The 24,192-nt window shown below is 38.1% G+C and overlaps 1 protein-coding gene across 2 annotated transcripts in view; it reads left to right on the forward strand.

The window, feature by feature from the left end:
* LOC126455670 (sialin-like) overlaps positions 1-24,192 on the forward strand; it is a 159,432-nt gene that overhangs the window by 95,649 nt on the left and 39,591 nt on the right. For both annotated transcript variants that reach the window (XM_050091441.1, XM_050091440.1), the window contains exons 5-8: positions 261-481; positions 5,321-5,467; positions 10,588-10,720; positions 18,576-18,731. In XM_050091441.1, coding sequence (XP_049947398.1) covers positions 261-481; positions 5,321-5,467; positions 10,588-10,720; positions 18,576-18,731 — 657 coding nt within the window. The remainder of the gene's footprint in view (positions 1-260; positions 482-5,320; positions 5,468-10,587; positions 10,721-18,575; positions 18,732-24,192) is intronic.

Genomic DNA, 24,192 nt, shown 5'->3' on the forward strand with positions numbered 1-24,192 from the left:
ATCTAAATTAACTGTATCAAATGCAGCTCCCTCTAATTGCATCATGGTAAGCTTGTTAGTGCCAAACTGCTACTTCTTTTTGCTGTTACTCCCTACCCAAACACTTACTATTACGAGTTTTACAGAACATAACTTCTAGGTCATCAGCAATTTATCTATTCATTTTACCTATTTAACCTTTTAATTCTTTTAATTTCTGATTACTTTATTTTAGTGATTTGTATCTTGAAGCTAACTGCATAAATAATTGTTTGTTGCAGGTAGCTCTGTGGGGGCTGCTCTTACCTACCCTGTGTGTGGTCTCCTCATTGCGTGGTTTGGTTGGCCTGCTGCATTCTACAGCACAGGAGGACTAGGGATAGTATGGTTTGTAGCCTGGATGTTCCTTACGTATGACACACCTGCCAAACATCCACGTATTAGTGAAGATGAGAGAGAATATATAGCAACAAGTTTAGGGAAGACTATTGTCAAGAGAAAAGTGAGTGTATTTTGTTCATGAAAGTAAGAAACAAACCATATTAGATTTCAAGTAAGAAAATGTCTTTTATTTCTGTTTTATTTGACACTTCCCCATTATTTGGTGGTTTGCAATTAATTATTTATTCCATTGTCAGATTAGATAGTAAAAGGAATGAAATTCATTCATAGTATAAATACAAGTTTAGTTTGCCTGTATATTTTTAACAGATAAATACTGCAACAAATTATAAAGTAAAATATTTTACAAATCAATTTAGATTTACCTCCAGGGTTTCCCAGATAGTGAGTGATATGTGTACAAAGTTTCTTTAAACAGCTCGACCTACTATGCTTTATATGTCATTACACACCCACCTTTGTGGGTCAGTTGTAGTCAGGACTGTCAATAATCGAACACTGACTTCCTTTAGTATTTTGATAGACTACCTCCTTTCCACCCCTTCTAGAATAGCCAGGGGTGTGCTACTCTCACAGTATTTTTCCTACATAGGAGCTCATATATGTACTAAATTTGATTAAAATTGTTCCATGTTTGAAAAATTATGTTTGTGTGTCACTCCCTTTTATCAACTCCCACTCCCACCTCTCGGAATGTTAGGTGTGTGCTAATCCCATTTTTTTTTTTTTTGTCAGCTAAGCAACAATAAAACTGGATTTGGTATTAATATACACTCCTGGAAATGGAAAAAAGAACACATTGACACCGGTGTGTCAGACCCACCATACTTGCTCCGGACACTGCGAGAGGGCTGTACAAGCAATGATCACACGCACGGCACAGCGGACACACCAGGAACCGCGGTGTTGGCCGTCGAATGGCGCTAGCTGCGCAGCATTTGTGCACCGCCGCCGTCAGTGTCAGCCAGTTTGCCGTGGCATACGGAGCTCCATCGCAGTCTTTAACACTGGTAGCATGCCGCGACAGCGTGGACGTGAACCGTATGTGCAGTTGACGGACTTTGAGCGAGGGCATATAGTGGGCATGCGGGAGGCCGGGTGGACGTACCACCGAATTGCTTAACACGTGGGGCGTGAGGTCTCCACAGCACATCGATGTTGTTGCCAGTGGTCGGCGGAAGGTGCACGTGCCCGTCGACCTGGGACCGGACCGCAGCGACGCACGGATGCACGCCAAGACTGTAGGATCCTACGCAGTGCCGTAGGGGACCGCACTGCCACTTCCCAGCATATTAGGGACACTGTTGCTCCTGGGGTATCGGCGAGGACCATTCGCAACCGTCTCCATGAAGCTGGGCTACGGTCCGCACACCGTTAGGCCGTCTTCCGCTCACGCCCCAACATCGTGCAGCCCGCCTCCAGTGGTGTCGCGACAGGCATGAATGGAGGGACGAATGGAGACGTGTCGTCTTCAGCGATGAGAGTCGCTTCTGCCTTGGTGCCAATGATGGTCGTATGCATGTTTGGCGCCGTGCAGGTGAGCGCCACAATCAGGACTGCATACGACCGAGGCACACAGGGCCAACACCCGGCATCATGGTGTGGGGAGCGATCTCCTACACTGGCCGTACACCACTGGTGATTGTCGAGGGGACACTGAATAGTGCACGGTACATCCAAACCGTCATCGAACCCATCGTTCTACGATTCCTAGACCGGCAAGGGAACTTGCTGTTCCAACAGGACAATGCACGTCCGCATGTATCCCGTGCCACCCAACGTGCTCTAGAAGGTGTAAGTCAACTACCCTGGCCAGCAAGATCTCCGGATCTGTCCCCCATTGAGCATGTTTGGGACTGGATGAAGCGTCGTCTCACGCGGTCTGCACGTCCAGCACGAACGCTGGTCCAACTGAGGCGCCAGGTGGAAATGGCATGGCAAGCCGTTCCACAGGACTACATCCAGCATCTCTACGATCGTCTCCATGGGAGAATAGCAGCCTGCATTGCTGCGAAAGGTGGATATACACTGTACTAGTGCCGACATTGTGCATGCTCTGTTGCCTGTGTCTATGTGCCTGTGGTTCTGTCAGTGTGATCATGTGATGTATCTGACCCCAGGAATGTGTCAATAAAGTTTCCCCTTCCTGGGACAATGAATTCACGGTGTTCTTATTTCAATTTCCAGGAGTGTAGTTCATTTTTGGTTATTTTCAAATTTCATCTCATTTGCATCCTCACCCCACCTGAAAGGTGCTAGGATGTCTTACCTCACTAATATATTTTTCTAAATAGTAATTCTAGTAGGTACAAAGTTAGGTTGAAATTGTTCAACTTTACAAACTTGGTGGCTCGGGCTGTCTGACCTATCCTGTTATTGTCTGTTACTGCTAAGTCATATTAAGTTTTGTAGAAGTGAGTTCAAGCATTCTACAGTTATGCTTTACAACTCTCCCCTTTCTTTACCCATCCCCACTCACAAAGCTACAGGGGCTAAAAGTCCTCAGGATTGTCATCAGCCGCTCAAGGGTCTCCAAGAACTATTGATTTGACACTGATATTTTTCATTTTTTATTATTTTTAATTTCACCCTCTTTTCCCCTTACCTGTAAGGGTGCTAAGTATCTCCCTCCCCCAACCTCTCCCCCCACTTCCAGTCACCAGTTCATATACATACCGCATTTGTTTGAAATTGCCCCAAGTCTTAAAGAGACAGGGGGGAATGGGGTGGGAGAATGTATGTAGGGGTAAAGGTAACAACTTACAGAGTAACAAAAGCATTGAATTGACAACAGGTACTCAAAAAGAATGAAAACTTCACTACCTTGTGGGTAAATCCTTCTTTGAGCAAGAGCACACTTGTGTGTATCTTAGCTCAAAAAAGTTTTCATTTTTTTGTGTGCCTGTCAATTACTTAACACTTATGCTATTTGAAGAGTTGGTAACTTCACTGCTACATTATTAACATTCTGCCAGAACCTCCCATTCCATGTGCAAGGTATTTAAAAAGGTGGTCCACATTCCTAAAGGAGATAGTAATTTTAAAAAATAGAAGAAAAGTTCCTGTATTTATGTGTCAGGAAACTAATACCTGCTGAGATATGCTTGATTTTAGTTGTGACAAATAATGAGTAGTTTGGTGGTGTAGGCCATCACAAGAAATTGCATAGTAAGTTACCACAATAAACATGTGTGGGCAGATGCAAATCCTCAAACAATCATGGAGATGAGGCATCAGGGTCATTTCAGGATCTGTGTATGGGCATGAAATGTTGGTGAAAAACTCACAGAGCCATGCACTTTGCCAAACAGATTAACAAATTTTTGCACAGTGAATTACCAGTACAACTTTAAAACATTACCCTTGTAGAAAGACAATGACTATAGTTTATGCACAGTGGGGCACCATCTCACTTTCTGTGTACCATATGACAGTATCGCACCTCAGTGGTTCAACAATGGTGGATAGGTTAAGGAGGCCCCTAGCATGACCTTCCCATCCAGAGGACCTGAATTCACTGGTTTTCTGGCTGTGGAGACATTTAAAGGTATATGTGTATACCCAACCCATTGAAAATGCGCAGAAATTACAGAAGTGTGTGACCAATCCACGTGATGCAATTTCAACTGAAGACAGGCATATTTGAAAGAGTGCATGATTCACTGTGAAGAAGGGCTGAAGGATGTGTCATGGAGCATGGTAACTACTTGCACCTTTGCACCACTGCCTGGCTTGTGTATTTCTGTGTAACAGACAGATAGGATTAAAAGGACAGATGGTCTCATATCTCTACAGGATAAGAACTGTATGGACAGATGGTAGTTAGACTGTATTAAGTATGTAGGACGTAATATGTATATGAGGTTTGGCTAAAAAAAAAATAATAATAGTAATGAAAAAAAGCCAGATTAGGAATATAACATCCTTTATTTTTACTTGTTCATAACTTTTACATTGTCTCCTTCAAACTACCCCCACCCCCAGCCAATACACAGCTCCATGTGAATTTTCCGCTGTTCAAAGCAGTGTTTGTAGTTATCTTCTGAAAGCACATTCATGGTCTCCATCACTTTTTCTGTAATGGCTTTAACTGTGACAAATCTTGTTGTTTCAATACAGATTTTGCTTTCATAAACAGAAAAATGTTACTTAGAGCAAGATCTGCTGAGTAGAGCAGATGTTGCAGCACAGGGATACCATGCTTATCCAAAAACAACTTGACAGGCGTTAGGTCTTTGGACACCATTTTTGAAGAAACTTCCCTCCTGTGAAAGTGTTCATATAAACTCTGTCAAACTATTTTTTTTTAGTTCTTGCAATACCAGAAACTGCACAAATACTCAACTGATGGTCTTTTCAGATTAAATCTTCTGTTTTTTCCAATGTTTTCATCCTTTGTTGACACTGAATGTCACCCTAAACATGACTCATCTTCAGTCTTTTCTCATCCCTCTCTGAACCATATAAATCACTTAAAAATTTAAGTGCATGAAAAATATTTATTGCTGAACCCTTGTTTCAGTAAAGAATGAGCTTCAAAGGCAGGATTCCCAGATTTTTTTCAAAATTTCACATTAATCTGTTGCTCTTTCCAAATTTTTGTGATGGGCTGTGGATAGATAGTCTGACTCAAATGAAGGCCATGGCTTGACTGAGGGGTCAGCAAGTCAATGGGTGGTGGAAATGGTAAGAGGAGATGTCACATGACTTGTCAGTGAAGCGTATAACCTTGAAGTTTGCGCTGCTTGACTACTTAAAAATTAGTCCAGCTATTTTTTAGACAGTCCAGCTATTTATAAAGATCATAATATGGAAAAAATGTAGGATGGTGTCAAAATAGTTAAAACACTAAGTGAAATAAAAGAGAAAACAGTTTTTGAAAATACATATGAAGAAATATTATGATTTTATTTTATTACAATTTTTAATTCCCTTGCAGCCACCAATTCCATGGGGTAAAATTCTAACATCAAAAGCCTTCATGATGTGTGTTATTGCTCACTGGTCCATTAATTGTGGGCAGTTCACTTTGTTGACTCATGCACCCATATTCTTCAAATACATCTATGGGTGGGATGTAAAGAAGGTAAGTACAGCATTACCCATACAACAAGTTTCACAAAATGAACAGAACTGCAGGAAATCAGATTTAAATAGAATATGCTGCCTGTAAAGACTGTTAGTTGACTATTATTACAAAGTTCTATCACTACATTTCTCATAAAATATGAGTGAGAGTGAGTCAATATATTTAGCCATTTATTAAGGAATGAGCCACTCTGGTGCTCAGTATTTTTTATGAAACTTGAAATTAATAGCAATAATTTCTATATTTTGTCATCAGTCTTTGTTGTCTATTGAGGAAATTTGCCTTATTTCCAGTGTATAGCTGTTGTAAATTAGACACATAATGAAATATATAAAATATCTCATGAAAACCAACCTAGAAAATTCAGGAGACTTCATTTCAGAACAGTATCTACGAACACTGTCTAGCCTTCTTGGTATGTCTCCTATTGACCTTCTGAATATGAATTTATACCAACAACAGCTTAGCAAATACTAGTACAGTTTCAAGAGACCTAGAATATACTGAATGGAATGTGATAGTAAATAAATAAAAATGCCTCCGTCAATGCAGTAAAATGTTTCCTAAATTAATTAACAAATAAATAATTTGTTGAAGTTCTCTGCTAAATTATACTCCCACATGTCACATGTTCCTGGGTAATGTACTCAATTCTGAGTGTGTTGAATGTGTAAGGTAAGAGGTAACTGCCTCATGTCTCAAATCCAGGACATTCCAGCAGAGGAAGAAAACTGATAGAAAATGAGACAGCTCAGGTGACACTGAGATAGCAGCCATACCTTCCAAATATAATGGCAAGGAGTTAATCGCTTGTCACAGGAGAAAAACAACACTGCTCATAGAGGCCAGCACTTTCTGAAAACAGTTGATATCAAAACAGTTATTCTTTCCTAAACTGTGCGTAGAAGATGTTGATAACAATTTAGTCAGAGATGTACACTGCTCTCTCATTTCATCCATGACTAAAATTGGAAGAATCATAAATATGTGCTTATAATAAGAAGCCCAGTGTACCACTCCCACTTTAGGATTTAATGAGTAGAGATAAAAGTGCAATTAAGTCTTTATCTTTATGACAATCTTCTATTTCTGTCACACTTGCAGTCAGTCGATGATAGTTTCCAGCAAACAGGAGCCCGTATAGTGGAAAGCTCCAATAATGTCAGATATCAGTATGGGGCTTGGAAGTCAGCTACAAAATTAGAATCATGGAACGCCGCAAAAATATTTAGTCAGTTTAATATTAGGATGCATAGTCATTAGTAGTTTGTTCTTAAAGAATCTGTGACATGTTTGTTCATACGAGGGTGAGTCAAATGAAAACCTTAAATTTGTAATAAAAAATAGAAATTTGGTGACGTTATCCTGTAAGTTGGTATGTGTGCTACAAACAGCAAGCAGAATGGCCCATAGGTGGCAGCATAGTGCAGATGCACACATACTGTCGTGGTATCAGTATAAAGATGGCCACCTCACTTGCGACTTGCACCAGGGAAGAACAGCATTCTGTTATTCGATTTTTGCGTAGTGAAGATATGAAACCTATTGAAACTCATCGACGAATGAAGGTTCAGTACATTGATGCATGTTTGTCACAGCAGCAAGTCTACAAATGGAGTAGGAGGTTCACAAATGGTGTGACTTCAGTGGAAGGTGCTCCTCGTTTAGGTCAGGCACAACGAGTTGTGACTCCACGGAACATTGCAGCAGTTGAAGCCATAATGAAGGAAAACTGCCAAGTGACACTGAATGACACTGCAGCATGTTTACAGATTAGTCATGGGTCAGCACACCACATTGTGCGTGATGTGCTCCAGTTTCACAAGTGTCTGCAAGATGGGTGCCACGGGAGCTGACTCCTGAAATGAGAGAATGACGTGTTGATACTTGTGAAGAACTTCTTCTGTGCTTTGAACGAGAAAGTGATGGCTTCCTTGCAAGAATCATTACTGGGGACAAAACCTGGGTTCACTTTCACCAACTGAAAACGAAGAGAGCGAGCAAGGAATGGCGCCATTCCTCATCACCAAAACCAAAGAAGTTTCGAACAGAACCGTCAGCAGGGAAGGTTATGCTGACTCTCTTTTGGGACGAAAAAGGCATCATTTTTTAGCAATACGTATCTCGAGGGACCACTGTCACCAGTGCATCATACACAGATCTCCTAAAAATTTATCTACGGCCTGCAATCAAATCAAAGCGACGTGGATTGCTGTCAGCAGGTGTCATGCCACATGACAATGCAAGGCCCCACACTGCCCATACAACAGTTGCAACAATCTCAGACTTGCATTTTGAGTGTCTTCCTCATCCACCATACTCACCAGGCCTTGCTCCAAGTGATTTCCATGTGTTTGGACCACTCAAAGACGCAATGGGAGGAAAGAAGTTCCGTTCTGATGAAGAGGTACACCATGCGGTTCATGAGTGGTTGCGTGGACTACCAAAAGAATTTTTTTCTAAAGGAATTTATTCACTTTGTATGCACTGGAGGACTTGCATTGAGCGTGGGGGAGATTATGTTGAAAAGTGATACAGCTCTGTACCACTTCTGCACAATAAGTAATATTTAAAACTATATTTAAGGTTTTCATTTGACTCACTCTCATATAATACTCATCTATTTAGTCTTTGATAACAGTGGCAAGTGAGGAGTAAGAATACCATGATATTATTACCTAAAATGATAAGAACTGAGAAAATTGACATCTCTACTGACAATGAAATTGAAGACGAACACAGTGAAAGTGCTCCATATTTAAAACCCATTAGGCACTACTCTATCCAATAGATATAATTCACCAAGAAGTCTACAAATCTATATACTGTTATTTGAATGGTCTGTGATAAATCATGATCTATTAAAAATGTAATAAATTGCAGTGTGGAAAGAACTGGACAGTAAGGATGAGGTGATATAGAGAACCAAATTTGACAAGTTATTAAATTGACCAATAACTGTAAGAACATGACTGCTACATAACAAGCTACCATGCCTCTGATCATGTGCTCCAGCAACACTGCTTCTTGGAAGTCTTAACTTGTGCTTTTTCATGTACTATTAAATAAATATCTTCATCCAGGATGCAAGGGAGGGAACAGCAATTCTGAGTGCTATTGAAGCTACCAACCTCCAAATATCACTTGGCACAAATATCTGCTCCAGATATAAAACAAAAAAATCATATTAACTATCTATGCTCTGAGGATGAAAGAAGGAAAGCAATCCACAGCTGAAGATGAAAGTAATAATACTCTAAATATAATGAGGAAATACATTGCGTGATGGAAAAAGTGGAGCACTCAGAGTGGGGATGTAAACAATATGAAACTCCATTGGCTGAGAAAAAAATATGATTCAGTGATTATAAAATTGAGACAAGTTTATAAAAAAAACTTGACAGTATGAATCCATTTTTCTGTATGATGTTGTGCCCCCTCTGGGCTGGATGCATGAAGTCATTCAGTTGGGAGGTGTGTCATAAAGCCATTATATTATCTCATCAGGCAAGCTGGCCTACAACTGTTGTAACTGGTACTTCATGTCCTGGATACTGGCACTGAGATGGAGTTGACATCCAAACTCATCATGCATATATTCTTTTGGGGGCAGATCTGGGGATCTTGTTGGCCATGGAAATACCTGAACATTTTGCAGTTCGTAGAGACATGTACAATGTGTAGTTGAGCATTGTTCTGTTGAAAAACGTCATGATACTGTCACATGAGAGGTAGCATACGAGGATGCAGGATGTCTGTGATGTACTGTAGTGCTCTCAGAAAACCCTTAATCGCTACCAGCCTTGACCTGAGGTCTTATCAAATGGCTGTTCACACTATGCTACCAAAAGTACTGCCACTGTGCCTCTCCAAAACATTGGAAGAATGGTGCTTCTCTCCAGGTTGCTGCAATACTCAGTGATTATGGTAACTCTAGGTATTGCAGAACCAGGATTCATCTTTGAACACAATGTAATGCCATTCATCGGCAGTCCATATTTCCAGGTCACCACACCACTTCAAATACAAGCATTTGTGTTGTGGTGTTAATGACAGCATATGCATAGCATGGTAATTCCATGGTCCTGCTACCACTAGATCCTCATCAATGGTGCAGGATGACATATCAGAGAGTCCATAAGTTGTTCTTGTATAACATTGAAATCAATCAATTTTTGACTAAACATTTTAATTGGATAGATAAAAAATTTACTCACCAAGTGGTGGCAGAAGACACACATAAAAGAATGTTATAATTAGGCAAGCTTTCAGAGCCTGTGCCTTCTTCATCAGGCAGAGGGTTTAAGGGGAAGGAAGAGGGGTGAAGGAAAAGGAGTGGAGATGTCTAGGAAAAGGGGTAGATTTCATAAAAGGCACTCAGAACTGTGCACCAGGGGAGACTTACCAAGTCTAGGTGACTTTCCTGAAATCTACCTGTTTTCCTAGACCTCTCCAGTCCTTTCCTTTCACCCCTCTTCCTTCCCCCTCAACTCTTCTGCCTGAAGAAGGAACCACAGGCTCTGAAAGCTTGCCTAATTATAACTTACTTTTATGTGTGTATCTGTGACCGCTTGGTGAGTAGATTTTTTATCCATCCAATTAAAAAAAATGTTCGTGATGAGAGGGACAGACGTGAAGGGGTTATTATGTGCCTGGTGCACAGTACAGCAAGCTTTCCTTGTGGTGGTTAGACATAGTTGATTGGAAACTCTGTCATGTGTGCTATCTCACACTAGTATGCAGTGTCTCCAGTCCTTCACAGCCTTCAGTTAAGATGTAATGTTATATCATGCCTCTTAGGTACCCTATGAAGCTTACTGAGAATGCTAAATACAAACTTTGGTGGCTGTGCTGTGTCACAGAGCATTACAACTCTATAATCATTCACTTACCCACCAATGGTGTGTACATGTTCTAAGTTACAATGGCATCTGACCATGTCTTCTGGGTGCTTCACTTCTTGTCAGACAGTGCATTTTATTTTTATGCTTCTCGCAATTTTGAATATATAGTTTTATGTAAGAATAAGTGTGCTCTTGATTTTTTATATCTATGTATTAAGGAAATAATTGTTGCTTTCAGTTTGTAGTTGTGGATGGCACTACCATCTGTTGCAGGCTGGTGTTCTCTCTGGAGTGCCTCATGCTTGCAGGATGATGTTTGCATTCCTTATTTCTGCCATCTGTGATTACATGTTAGTAAAAGAAGTTACTTCAAGGACAAATGTACGGAAATTTGCAAATTTTGTCTGTAAGTGTCATTTTTCTGCTAATAACATAAATGATAACTGTGTATAACAGTGAAAATGCACCCAAAATAAATGTAGCTATTTTTACATAATCTCTTCCACTTGAAATTTACTTGCAGATTAAAAAATTTTCTACACCAGTTATTTGAGAACCTGTAAATTTGGTTTATAAGCACAAAGTTTTGCTTTGATACTATCAGCGGCTTTTTATAACAGTGAAAAGTCTATACAGATTACACTACACTGAATGGATTTAATAGATTATGAGCTTTGAATTCAACCAATTTCTACTTAAAACCACTGGGTGTGAGAAGAGGCATATGTACTCCCTTTCATTGCTTGAATCTGAAAGCATTAAAAATGATTGATAAGTTTGGAAGATTGAACAGTAATAGGTTTTGATCACAGTACTCTATGATTCACTCTAACTGCTTTACCTCTGTCATTACAGTATATAGCTTAGGCTGAGTTAGAATATGTATTGCTAATTAACTCATTATTAAAATGCAACATTTTTCATTAATTTATTTGATTTATATATTTTATTACCATAAGACCTTACACTATTTTCTTAAGGACCAAATAAAGAAGATACTTTTCTTTCATCTGGAAGTAAAATATTAGTTATACAGAACTGAAATATGAAACTTGTATATGCCATGTAGTTCCATACATAACAGACATATACAACCACTTGCTTGATGAAAGATCCACACCAAAAGACTGGATAGTTGCACAGGTCACACCAGTATTCAAGAAAGGTGGTTGGGGTAATCCACTAAATTACAGGTCCATATCATTAACATTGATATACAGCAGAATTGTGGAACATATATTGTGTCAAACATTATGAATTACCCCAAAGAAAATGAACTATTTGAACATAGTCAACACAGATGCAGAAAACATCATTCTTGGAAAACACAACTAACTCTTTACTCACAAAGTGTTGAGTGCTATTGAGTCCATATTTCTAGATGTCCACAAGGTTTTTGACACTGTACCTCACAAGCGGCTTGTAATCAGATTGCTTGCTTATGGAATATCATCTCAGTTATGTGACTGGATTCATGATTTCCTGTCAGGGAGGTCACAGTCCTTAGTAACTGATGGAAAGTCATCAAGTAAAACAGAAATGATTCTGGAATTCTCTAAGGTTGTTTTGTAAGCCATCTGCTGTTCCTTATCAATATAAATGATTTGGGAGATAATCTGAGCAGCTGTCTTACATTGTTAGCAGATGATGCTCTCATTTGTCATCAAGTAAAGTCATCAGAAGATCAAAAGAAATTGCAAAATGATTTAGAAAAGATATCTGTATTGTGCAAAAATTGGCAATTGACCCTAAATAATGAAAAGTGTGTTGTCATCCATATGAGTGCTGAAAGGAATTCATTAAACTTCAGTTACACGATAAATCAGTCAAATTTAAAGGCCATAAATTCAACTAAATACCTAGGAATTACAATTACAATCAACTTAAACTGGAAAGAACACAGAAAATGTTGTGGGGAAGGTGAACCAAAGACAGTTATTTATTGGCAGAACACTTAGAAGATGCAACAGATCTACTAAAGAGGCTGCCTACACTATACTTGTCCATCCTCTTTTGAGTACTGCTGTGTGGTGTAGGATCCAGATAGGATTATCAGAGTGTATCAAGAAAGTTCAAAGAAGAATACCATGTTTTGTATTATCGTGAAAGATTGGAGAGAGTATCATTGACATGATCCAGGAATTGGGGTGGACATATTTAAAACAAAGTTGTTTTTTGCTGCAGCAGAATCTTCTCATGAAGTTTCAATCACAGATTTTCTCCTCCAAATGCAAAAATATTTTGTTGATACCAACCTACATAGGGAGAAGCAATCATCATAATAAAATACAATAACTCAGAGCTAAATATAAAGGTGTTAGTTTTTTCCTCATGCTCTTCAAGATTGGAATAATAGGGAATCTATTGTGAAAGTGGTTTGATGAACCCTCTGCCAGGTACTTAAGTGTGATTTGCAGAGTATCCCTGTAGATGTAGATAGACATATTGCTCCAACCAATCAGAGTGTCTTTGCTTATTCTGCTCACCTTAGCTGTCTTTGTTGCTCCTATTGCCCTTATGACAATCTACATTTCCATGGATCTTGATGTGAACTCATTGATCAATGAGTTCACATCAAGGTGCATAGAAATATACTGTCATAAGGACATTAGTTTTTTTATTTTTTATTTTTTACAAATGCCCAAATATACTGTAGAAATTACAAGAGTGCTCTACCTACCATAATGTTTGACACTGATTGCTTTCTACTAGACCAACTACTGACCAGACAGGCCACAAGTAATATAACCACAAGTAAAACTCCTCTCAAGTGATCAAATGTGAGATTATAAATACCCACTGATTCAAGTTAATTTTAATTGTTTGCATAATGCTGTACATCAATGGCTTTACTGTGCCATATTCCATGGAATAATTATCATTATTTATTACCTGGCTAACATCATGTTCCTACATTATCTCCTCTGTACTTTAGTTGCAGTTACCTTCTGACAACAACCAGTATTTCCTTGCCAAATGTTGTATTTAGATTCAGAGTAGTAGAACACCAAACTACTACTACATCCACAAGCGCAGTCTTATCACTTACTTTGTTCATGACTATTTTCCTCTGACTTCTCTCTAATTCACAGCTCAGGATTTATTTTTATCTTTGGGTCATCATGCCGATAGATTCTGCAGCATAATTTGGTAAATAATTTTCTCCATGTCTTCTTGAACTGAAATCCATTGCCTCCAGTCAACCACATCAGTTTTATTTCTGTGTTAGGTCATTATACAAAATGTTGGTCTGACTTTGTTTTGCACAGAGTTTGTTTTCATAACTTCTCACATTTACTCCTATATATTTCTTTCATTGCTACATACTTTCATATTCCATTATCTGAGTCACTGTCTTAGGTGCTAATTGATACATCTTTTCCTTAATCCCTTGACTTTTCAATTTCTTATTTCCTCTAAATATTAATATATGAATAAAACTGCCACAGATCATATGTTAGTAGTAGTTTATCCTGTAGTGAAATAGAAGTGGATAGTTCCTGTGAAATATTATGGGTGGAGGTTACTCTCAACAACCGAGCTAGGTTAATAATTGGCTCCTTTTACCGACCTCTCAACTCAGCAACATTAGTGGCAGAACAACTGAGAGAAAATCTGGAATACATTTCACATTAATTTCCTCAGCATGCTATAGTCTTAGATGGAGATTTCAATTTACCAGATATAGACTGGGACACTCAGATGTTTAGGACAGGTGGTAGGGACAGAGCATCAAGTGACATTATACTGAGTGCACTATCCGAAAATTACCTCTAACAATTAAACAGAGAACCGACTCGAGATAACATCTTGGACCTACTGATAACAAACAGACCTGAACTTTTTGACTCTGTAAGTGCAGAACAGGGAATCAGTGATCATAAGGCCATCGCAGCATCCCTGAATATGCAATTAAATAGGAATATAAAAAAGGGAGGAAGGTTTATCTGTTTAGCAATAGTAATGAGGCAGATTTAAGACTACCTAACAGATCAAAATGAAAATTTCTGTTCCGACACTGACAATGTTAAGTGTTTATGGAAAAAGTTCAAGGCAATCATAAAATGCGTTTTAGACAGGTACGTGCCGAGTAAAACTGTGAGGGATGGGAAAACCCCACCGTGGTTCAACAACAAAGTTAGGAAACTACTGCAAAAGCAAAGAGAGCTTCATTGCAAATTTAAACACAGCCCAAACCTCTCAGACAAACAGAAGCTAAACGATGTCAAAGTTAGCATAAGGAGGGCTATGCGTGAAGCCTTCAGTGAATTTGAAAGTAAAATTCTATGTACCGATTTGACAGAAATTCCTAGGAAGTTCTGGTCTTATGTTAAATCAGTGATTGGATCGAAACAGCATATCAAGACACTCCAGAATGATAATGGCATTGAAACAGAGGATGACACACGTAAAGCTGAAATACTAAACACCTTTTTCCAAAGCTGTTTCACACAGGAAGACGCACCGTAGTTCCTTCTCTAAATCCTCGCACGAACGAAAAAATGGCTGACATTGAAATAAGTGTCCAAGGAATAGAAAAGCAACTGAAATCACTCAACAGAGGAAAGTCCACTGGACTTGACGGGATACCAATTCGATTCTACACAGAGTACGTGAAAGAACTTGCCCCCCTTCTAACAGCCGTGTACCACAAGTCTCTAGAGGAGTGGAAGGTTCCAAATGATTGGAAAAGAGCACAGGTAGTCCCAGTTTTCAAGAAGGGTCGCCGAGCAGATGCGCAAAACTATAGACCTATATCTCTGACATCGATCTGTTGTAGAATTTTAGAACATGTTTTTTGCTTGCGTATCATGTCATTTCTGGAAACCCAGAATCTACTCTGTAGGAATCAAGATGGATTCTGGAAACAGCAATCGTGTGAGACCCCACTCGCTTTATTCATTCATGAGACCCAGAAAATATTAGATACAGGCTCCCAGGTAAATGCCATTTTCCTTGACTTCCAGAAGGTGTTCGATACAGTTCTGCACTGTCACCTGATAAACAAAGTAAGAGCCTATGGAATATCAGACCAGCTGAGTGGCTGGATTGAAGAGTTTTTAGCAAACAGAACACAGCATGTTGTTCTCAATGGAGAGACGTCTACAGACATTAAAGTAACCTCTGGCATGCCACAGGAGAGTGTTATGGGACCATTGCTTTTCACAATATATATAAATGACCTAGTAGATAGTGTCGGAAGTTCCATGTGGCTTTTCGCACATGATGCTGTAGTATACACAGAAGTTGCAGCATTAGAAAATTGCAGCAAAATGCAGGAACATCTGCAGCGGATAGGCACTTGGTGCAGGGAGTGGCAACTGACCCTTAACATAGACAAATGTAATGTATTGCAAATACATAGAAAGAAGGATCCTTTATTGTATGATTATATGATAGCAGAACAAACAATGGTAGCAGTTACTTCTGTAAAATATCTGGGAGTATGCGTACAGAACGATTTGAAGTGGAAAGGTCATATAAAATTAATTGTTAGTAAGGCAGGTGCCAGGTTGAGATTCATTGGGAGAGTCCTTAGAAAATGTAGTCCATCAGCAAAGGAGGTGGCTTACAAAACACTCGTTCAACCTACACTTGACTATCGCTCATCAGTGTGGGATCCATACCAGGTCGGGTAGACAGAGGAGATAGAGAAGATCCAAAGAAGAGTGGCACGTTTTGTCACAGGGTTATTTGGTAAGCGTGATAGCATTACAGAGATGTTTAGCAAACTCAAGTGGCAGACTCTGCAAGAGAGGCACTCTACATCGTGGTGTAGCTTGCTGTCCAGGTTTCGAGAGGGTGCGTTTCTGGATGAGGTATCGAATATATTGCTTTCCCCTACTTATGCCTCCCGAGGAGATCACGAATGTAAAATTAGAGAGATTCGAGCATGCATGGAGGCTTTCCGGGAGTGGTTCTTCCCACAAACCATATGCGACTGGAACAGGAAAGTGAGGTAATGACAGTGGCACATAAAATGACCATTGGGTGGCTTGCGGAGTGTAAATGTAGCTGTAGATGTAGATGTAATTTGATTTACTGATTTGTTCTCATCAGATGTGAACATCCTCTGATATTTTGTGCTGTTGTGGCTACATATTAGATAAGCATACACAAAGTGTGTTGATTATCATACCAAGTAGTGCTTTAAACCTTTAATGTGTTGCCATGACAATAAATATCTTAAGATGCCCATGTCTGATTAGTAAAACTAGTCACTAAATCAAGTAATATGAAACTTGTGGTGGTTTTATTTGTACATTCATTACAATGGTCCCTAAGTCCCATGCCGATGATGTCAGCATTTGCTAAGTCTTCTAAGTATTTTTGTGTGTTTTTTTCAAAGCTAACTGCTTTTGAAGGAAATGATCTCTACTGACAACCATCTGTAAATTTCAAAAATGGTACTGTTTACCCATTTTGTCACTGCAATTTATTTTTCTGATGTCCATAAATTTACAATTTTGTAACTTAGTTGTAAATACCGTTTTCACTATAATTTGCCACTTTCATTCCAACATACTTCCTTCAGCCACACTGAAAGACAGCCAACTTGGACCACTTGTACCATTGTTTGCATGTTGTGGTGGAACTGTTTGCTGTGCAGTAAGCAGATATTGCATTGATTTGTTAACTGCTTAATGAAAGGTGAATGTATGCCAAAAAATTTACAAAAACACTTCCAAAATTACCCAGGAGTGTAACTAGAATCATATTTATATATGAGCTATGCCCTTGCATAGTTGGTAACTGAAGTCAACCACACAACAAGCATATTTATTATTTCAACACATATAGAGCTGCAGACTCTCAGGCATTTCCTCAATGGAGAAATCACTGCATGAGACTAGATTGTACCCTACTTCTCATCAGTAGCCACTCAGCTATATTCATAATTCTTGTTTATTTGTGAGGCATAAACATATTTGTTAGAGATTCCTTCCACCTCAACAGTAATAGATTCTTGCTCAAAACAGTCACTGTTGCCATTAGGATATTATTGTTGTTATGGTCTTCAGTCTGAAGACTGGTTTGATGCAGCTCACCATGCTTCCATTATGGCATTACTGACACAAAATAAAACTCTTCTTTTTGTTCAAGGAAGTATGCAGTATCTCAGATGCATTCTCTCCTCATTTGTTCTCATGTGCACTAGAATAACAAAAGTGTTTTGTCTCAATCTATCCGTTTATAATCTTATTTTTGATACACAGTCGGTATTTTACAAACATCTTACAAAAATTTTCTCTGTCAGTATATTGCTTCTGCCTAATCCTTGTCGTTAGTACACAGCAGTCAGTAGATTCAATTACTTTAACAAGATTCAAATAAACAAGCAAACTTAATTTGGACAATATCTGTATTTACCCAACATTACCCCTCATCAGATGCTATCATAAAATTAAGGTGTAATTGTGTGACGTTAATCAATCAAATTTACAGCCATGAGTTTTTTCTGCATTCTTTTATTATCTCTTTTCTTCACCCTATTTCAGTTTATTATGCTGTAAACACTGACTGTATAAAAATGGAAGTAGATATGTTCAGCTTTGTTATAAATCATATATCTCCTTTGCTGTGATGCTGAAGCAAAACTGATATGAGAAAGAAAGTGAAATGTAAACTGGGTTTCTGTAAACTCCAGAATATGTTGATCTGCTTTCTGTTAGACAGACAAGAAAGGGAAGAAAACCATAAGACATTTCCAAATAGCAAAATGATATGCCAGTTTATAATATTTCAAATATTATGTTATTTGACAGATATTTATGTAAAAACATTTTATGTTATAGATATCAATCTAAAGTTAAATGCTAAACAGACTTAAATAATATAGTACTTTTAATCATGCCATTCAAATTACATATTAAAGAATGAAAAAGGAATAGTTTTTGTTTTGTCAGAGTATAATATTTAATTTTGTAATTTGAGTTTTTCACATTTTCCTTTCCTGATAATTCTGCTAATGAAAAGTTTATGATACAATTATGAAAGATGTAAGTAATTCCAATATTGTGTGGGTATCAGGATCAACAACTCAATATTTTTGTAATTTATTAAGTAAGGTTCCCATCAGAGTTGTAAATAACATTTTTATTAGTGGCTAGTTTTGAACTCTTGATATTTCCAAACTGTTACGAATATTAGAAGATACAATTTTACTAACAAAACATGATGTACAACATTTTCAAACATTTTGTGTTTTTTAAGCCTCAGTTGCTACTAAATGTTGCCAAAATTATGTGTCCTTGTTTCAGCCTGTGCTTGCCAGGGAATTATGATGCTGGCCCTAGCATTTTGTGGATGTAATGCAATTGCTGCAGTTATTTGCATTGCAGCTGCCACAGGCTTTAGTGGTGGACAAAGTTCTGGACCACTTTCTACCTATGTTGACCTATCTCCCAACTATGCAAGTAAGTAATATAACAATTCATACAGTAAATGTCGCACCACCTTAAGACTTATCAATAGACACTACATAGCAAACACATATCTGCCATGCTAGTGAGTTCTCAACGACTAATCTACACCAGTTTTAGCAACAGTGCTTAACTTAAGTGTCAGAAACCTACATACTTGTTTGTAACTCAGTGCTTTAGGATTTTACAATAGACGATTCATTCTAAGTTGCCTGCTTTTTCATGACTTTGATGTCTTGAAGTCACACAGGTACAATTCACACTATCACATCATTACTCTGTTCCAGCAGGCCATGTGTGGTTCTCTATGAGCCTCCTCCATGCTGCTTCTTTGATTAATACTTATAGTTCTTATACAAATGGAAGAAAAAATGGGATTCTACATTCCACGGATTATTTGTTCATTAGGGACAGAGTACAAGTTCAGACTAAATATGGAAGGAAATCATCTGTGGCCTTTTCGTAGGAACCATCATAACATTTAGCTTGTGTTACTTACGGAAGACATAGAAAATTTTTTTCCGGGTGACTGGATGATAATTAAAACCACTATTCTGCCTTATGTGAGTTTAATGACTTAGTACTGTTCCAGCTCATGTTGTCTAGTTCATGTATTTGACACCAGGTCATGCCTCTATTTTTTATGCCCTTAAGAATCAAAGTTTGGGACAGACTATTTTCTTTACATGGTGATACTACTGTAATTGTTTTACTTCATAGGCCATCAGCATGCTTCTTCCTGAACTACATGTTGCCAGAGATCTTCATTTTTTTATTTTAACTAGTGTTGACTTTTCTAGGTATCAACATTTAGTTGGCTATGGACAACTCTTTTCTGTTTTAGTTATTACTACTGCCTCCAAACCATACCTCAGTATAATTATAAATTAACATTTTGTACATGCAAAAATCTATTATCTCAATATATATATAATCTCAATATAATATACTACATGTTAGAATTTGGAAACTTTTTGTATTCTGTTGCCAGAGTCGGGGCATATTTTATTATCTGAAGAGACAATACTACTTATATAGAGAAAAGTATATGCAATTTCTGGCTCTTCAACTGAATTTCTTAGATGAATTTCCATATAGAAGGCAAGCAATTAGAGTCTTCTCAAGCCTGTCCATAATCCAGTGAAATAACAGTATTTCGTTCTTGAGGTGCTCAGGAATTGTTATTATGACTGGGAGTTACACTTTAGGCACTCCATACAAAATCTGGAAGCCAGTCTGAAAACCAGTAACATTTATTTAACTGTATTTCTCAAAACAAAGTTGCTCATTTCATAGGCAAGAAAACAACAGTCTGAGGAAAGATATTATACACACAAAGAGATATGCTCATAACTGATAACAGGTATTACACATTTATGAAATTGTTTACATTTCTAAGCAAATAGTAGATGTAGGGTGTTATAGGCAGCAAATATTACAGACCGCAGTTTCTCTAAGTACGAACGTTCAGATTTGGAAATTTTACTGAATTGAAAAGGAGTTTCAGTGTTAAAATGACTCATTAGCAACCAGCAACACAGAACTGCATTGGTTATCCAAATCAGTTTGCTATATGAAAAGGGAGAAAACACAACACAAGAAACACACACTGCAATAGAGAGGCTGGAATGCATTGTACCGAAAGTTTTTTCCCCAGGAGATTATCAAGTGTTATGGGTTTGCTAATATTTATTATACATATTAAAATATTATTTCACTGATTGCATTATACTTTATATATTAAAGAGTTATCTGCAAGTGATAGGAAAATAGTTTTTTTGAGTAGGAAATTATACATTATTGTGTTAACATTTATTTTAATGTATTGAGTGTGTCCATGATTGTTGATCAAGCTATCTACATCTGCATACATGCTCTGCAATAGACCATATGGTGCATGGTGGAGGGTCCTCTTGCTGCTATTACTCATTTCCTTTCCTATTCCTCTTGTGGAGGCAAAAACAACTGTTTATGAGCCTTCGTATCAGGCCTAATTCCTTGTCTTGTATCTTAATCTCCCTTACACAAAATGTATGTTGGTGGCAGTATTATTGTTCTGCAGTCAGCTTCAAATGCAAGCGCTCTAAATTTTCACAATAGTGTTCCTTGAAAAGAATGCGCCTTTCCTCCAGCGATTCCTGTATAAGCTCCCAAAGCAATACTTGTGTGTTGTTTGAATCTGCTGATAACAAATCTAGCAGCCCATATCAGAATTGCTTGTATGTCTTCCTTTAATACAATCTAGTACAGATCACCTACAAGTCAGTCCTAATGTGTTCTCCTTCACAAATGAACCAAACCTTCCCAAAATTATCCCAATGAATCAAAGTCAACCATTTGCCTTCCCTACCACAATCTTCACATGCTCATTCCATTTCACATCACTTTGCAGTGTTACATCCAGATATTTAAACAGTATGATGTGTCAAGCAGGACACTAGTAATATGTATCTGAAAATTATGCATTTGTTTTTCTACTCACTCATATTATCTTACATTTTTCTACATTTAGAGCTAGTTGTCATTCAGCACATTAATCAGTAAATTCGTGTAAGTCATCTTGTATCCTCCTACAGTCACTCAACTTCAACACCTTTCCATACACCATAACATCATTAGTAAACAACAACAGATTCAAAAATGGTTCAAATGGCTCTGAGCACTATGGGACTTAACTTATGAGGTCATCAGTCCCCTAGAACTTAGAACTACTGAAACCTAACTAACCTAAGGACATCACACACATCCATGTCCGAGACAGGATTCGAACCTGCGACTGTAGCGGTCATGCGGTTCCAGACTGTAGTGCCTAGAACTGCTCGGCCACTCCAGCCAGATCAACAACAGATTGCTGACCACACTGTCCACCAGATCATTTATGTATATAGAAAATAATAGCAGCCCTATCCCACTTCCTTGGAGGACTCTTGACAATACCCTTGTCTCTGATGAGCACTGAACATTGAGGGTGATGAACTGGGTTCTATTACTCAAGAAGTCTTTGAACCCCTCACATATCTAGGAGCCTATTCCATATACTTCTGCCTTCATTAACAGCCTGCAGTGGGGGACCATATCAAATGCTTTTTGGAAATCTAAGAGTGTCAAATCTGCCTGTAGCTGTTCATCTGAAGTTCACAGGATAATAGGGTAAGCTGAATTTCACACAAGCAATGCTTTCTACAGAAGTGCTTGTTTATGGACACAAGCATATCTGTCCTGGAGGAAATTTAACACATTTGAACTGAGACTATTTTCAAGTATTCTGCAGCAAGCCAATGTTAAAAATATTGGTCTGTAATTTTTTGGGGTTGTTCTTTTATCCTTCTTATATACAGGAGTCACCTGCACTTTTTCCTAGTTGCTTGGGACTTTGTGCTGGTTGAGATATTCATGATAAATGCAAGCTAAGTAAGTGGTCAGTGCTGTAGAATACTCTTTGGAAAACCAAACTGGGATTCCATCCATACCTTGTGACTTACTTGTTTTCAACACTCTCAGTTGTTTCTCTACACCAGGGATGCTTATTACTATGTTGTCCATATGGTACTGTATGCAACGGTCAAACACTGGTATTTTTCTATGATTCTCCTGCGTGAGCAATTTCGTAAACATGAAACTTAAAACTTCAGCTTTCATTCTGATATCTTCAACTCCCTCACCAGACTGGTCAATGAGTGACTGGTTGGAAACCTTGGACAAGCTTAGCAATTTGTCATAGGACAAAATTTTCTTGGGTTCTCAGACAGAACTTTTGTGAATGTATGACAGCTGTAATTGTTGTGTGCTTTGTGCAGGGGCCTTTTCACAGATGCAAGAATCACTTCTAACATTAGCCTGTCGTTATTTGCATGTTCTCTTTTGGACCAGGGGTGCACTGCCTTTGCTTCCAACTCATTTTCCAAATTTTGTTGTTAAACCACAGTAGGTATTTTTCATCCTTTATCTACTTACTGGGTGCATACTTCTCCAGAGCATGATTTTCAATCTGTTTAAACTTTGGCCATAATTCCTCTATGTACATTATACTGGAAATAAATGCTCTTTCTAGCAGAACCACTCTCCTAACCTTCGTGTCTGATTTATTAACTTTTGTAACCATAGTTGCTATGATGACATCATGATCAATAATCCCTGTATATATAATGACACCATTGGTAAGGTCTGGGGTGTTTGTAGCTACAAGGTCTAAGATATGTCCATTGCAGTTGGGCTGTCGAACTAGCTGCTAGAATTGTCACAGTAGGATTAGGTGGCCAATGAAAACATCCAACAATTAACTTATATCTAAAAACAAAGATGCTGTAACTTACCAAACGAAAGCGTTGTTATGTTGACAGAGACAATAACAAACACAAACACACACACAAATTTCAAAAGTAGGGGCCTATTGCTTCTGCATATACCAGCCTAAACTCTGACTCCTCCTCAATTACAAATCACAGAGTTTTGGAAGGCCAGCGTACATCATTTGCTTTGTTAACTCATTCATTTAACTTAAGACTTGCCACATCATACAACAGGATAGTATTGAAGAAATTATTCACTGCGGAACACATACCACTCACAGAATTGATATCTTCAATCAGCATCATCACTGATTAGGGCATGTAATAATGCATGCTTATACGGCTTCAGATGTAATGTCTTAAACTTCTACTGAAAAATTGTAGTTCCTTAGAAACAGTTCTTGCAGTTTTCTTGGGATATTGCACAAATGTCTATGCAACATGCTGCAGATTTTCATCAGTGGTTACTAATTTTGGGCAGCCACTGTATGGTAAGTCAGCTACAGAACCTCACATTGAACCTTCAGTTTAATTTGTAGATAGCTTGCTGGCATGGTGGCTGTGTATGCATGCATTTATCAATGAAAGAGTGTCTTAAATCTTCATAATCTCAATAACATTTTGACACCTGTGAAAGAGACATACACTGTTCTGTAGACAATTTTCTGTTTATAACATTCACTTTATGCACTGATAGTGAATGCACAAATGATGTCAAGGCCCAGTGTGTCACTTGTAAATAGCAAACTAGTTCTGCCATAACTCTTTAAACAAATTTCACTGCAGGCAGGTTTGGTGGTTTTCCATTGTAGGTGATTTTACTTAATTACAGAACTAAAATTTAATCATGGACAGAAATGCACAATTGTTAACTGACTTTTTCTGCACCCATACTGTTGTCATGGTGAGTTAGGGTTTTAAAATGTCTACAAACATGTGCAAATGAATTTACATGTGGCAACATAGTCAACACTTTATACAGACATATTTTACATAAATAGTTTTGTAAAAAACAGAGTTTTTCTATGCTAAACTTTGTAAGATGAACATTTTTAACAACAAATATTTCAATTTGCAAGTTTTCATTAAAAGTAAACTGCCAATGTAATTGTCTACAGTAATGGTATCTCTAATGCTACAGTTTTATCATTTTACACAAAACATAC

This window comes from Schistocerca serialis, chromosome 2 (genome assembly GCF_023864345.2).
Source record: "Schistocerca serialis cubense isolate TAMUIC-IGC-003099 chromosome 2, iqSchSeri2.2, whole genome shotgun sequence".
Classification (NCBI taxonomy): Eukaryota; Metazoa; Arthropoda; class Insecta; order Orthoptera; family Acrididae; genus Schistocerca; species Schistocerca serialis.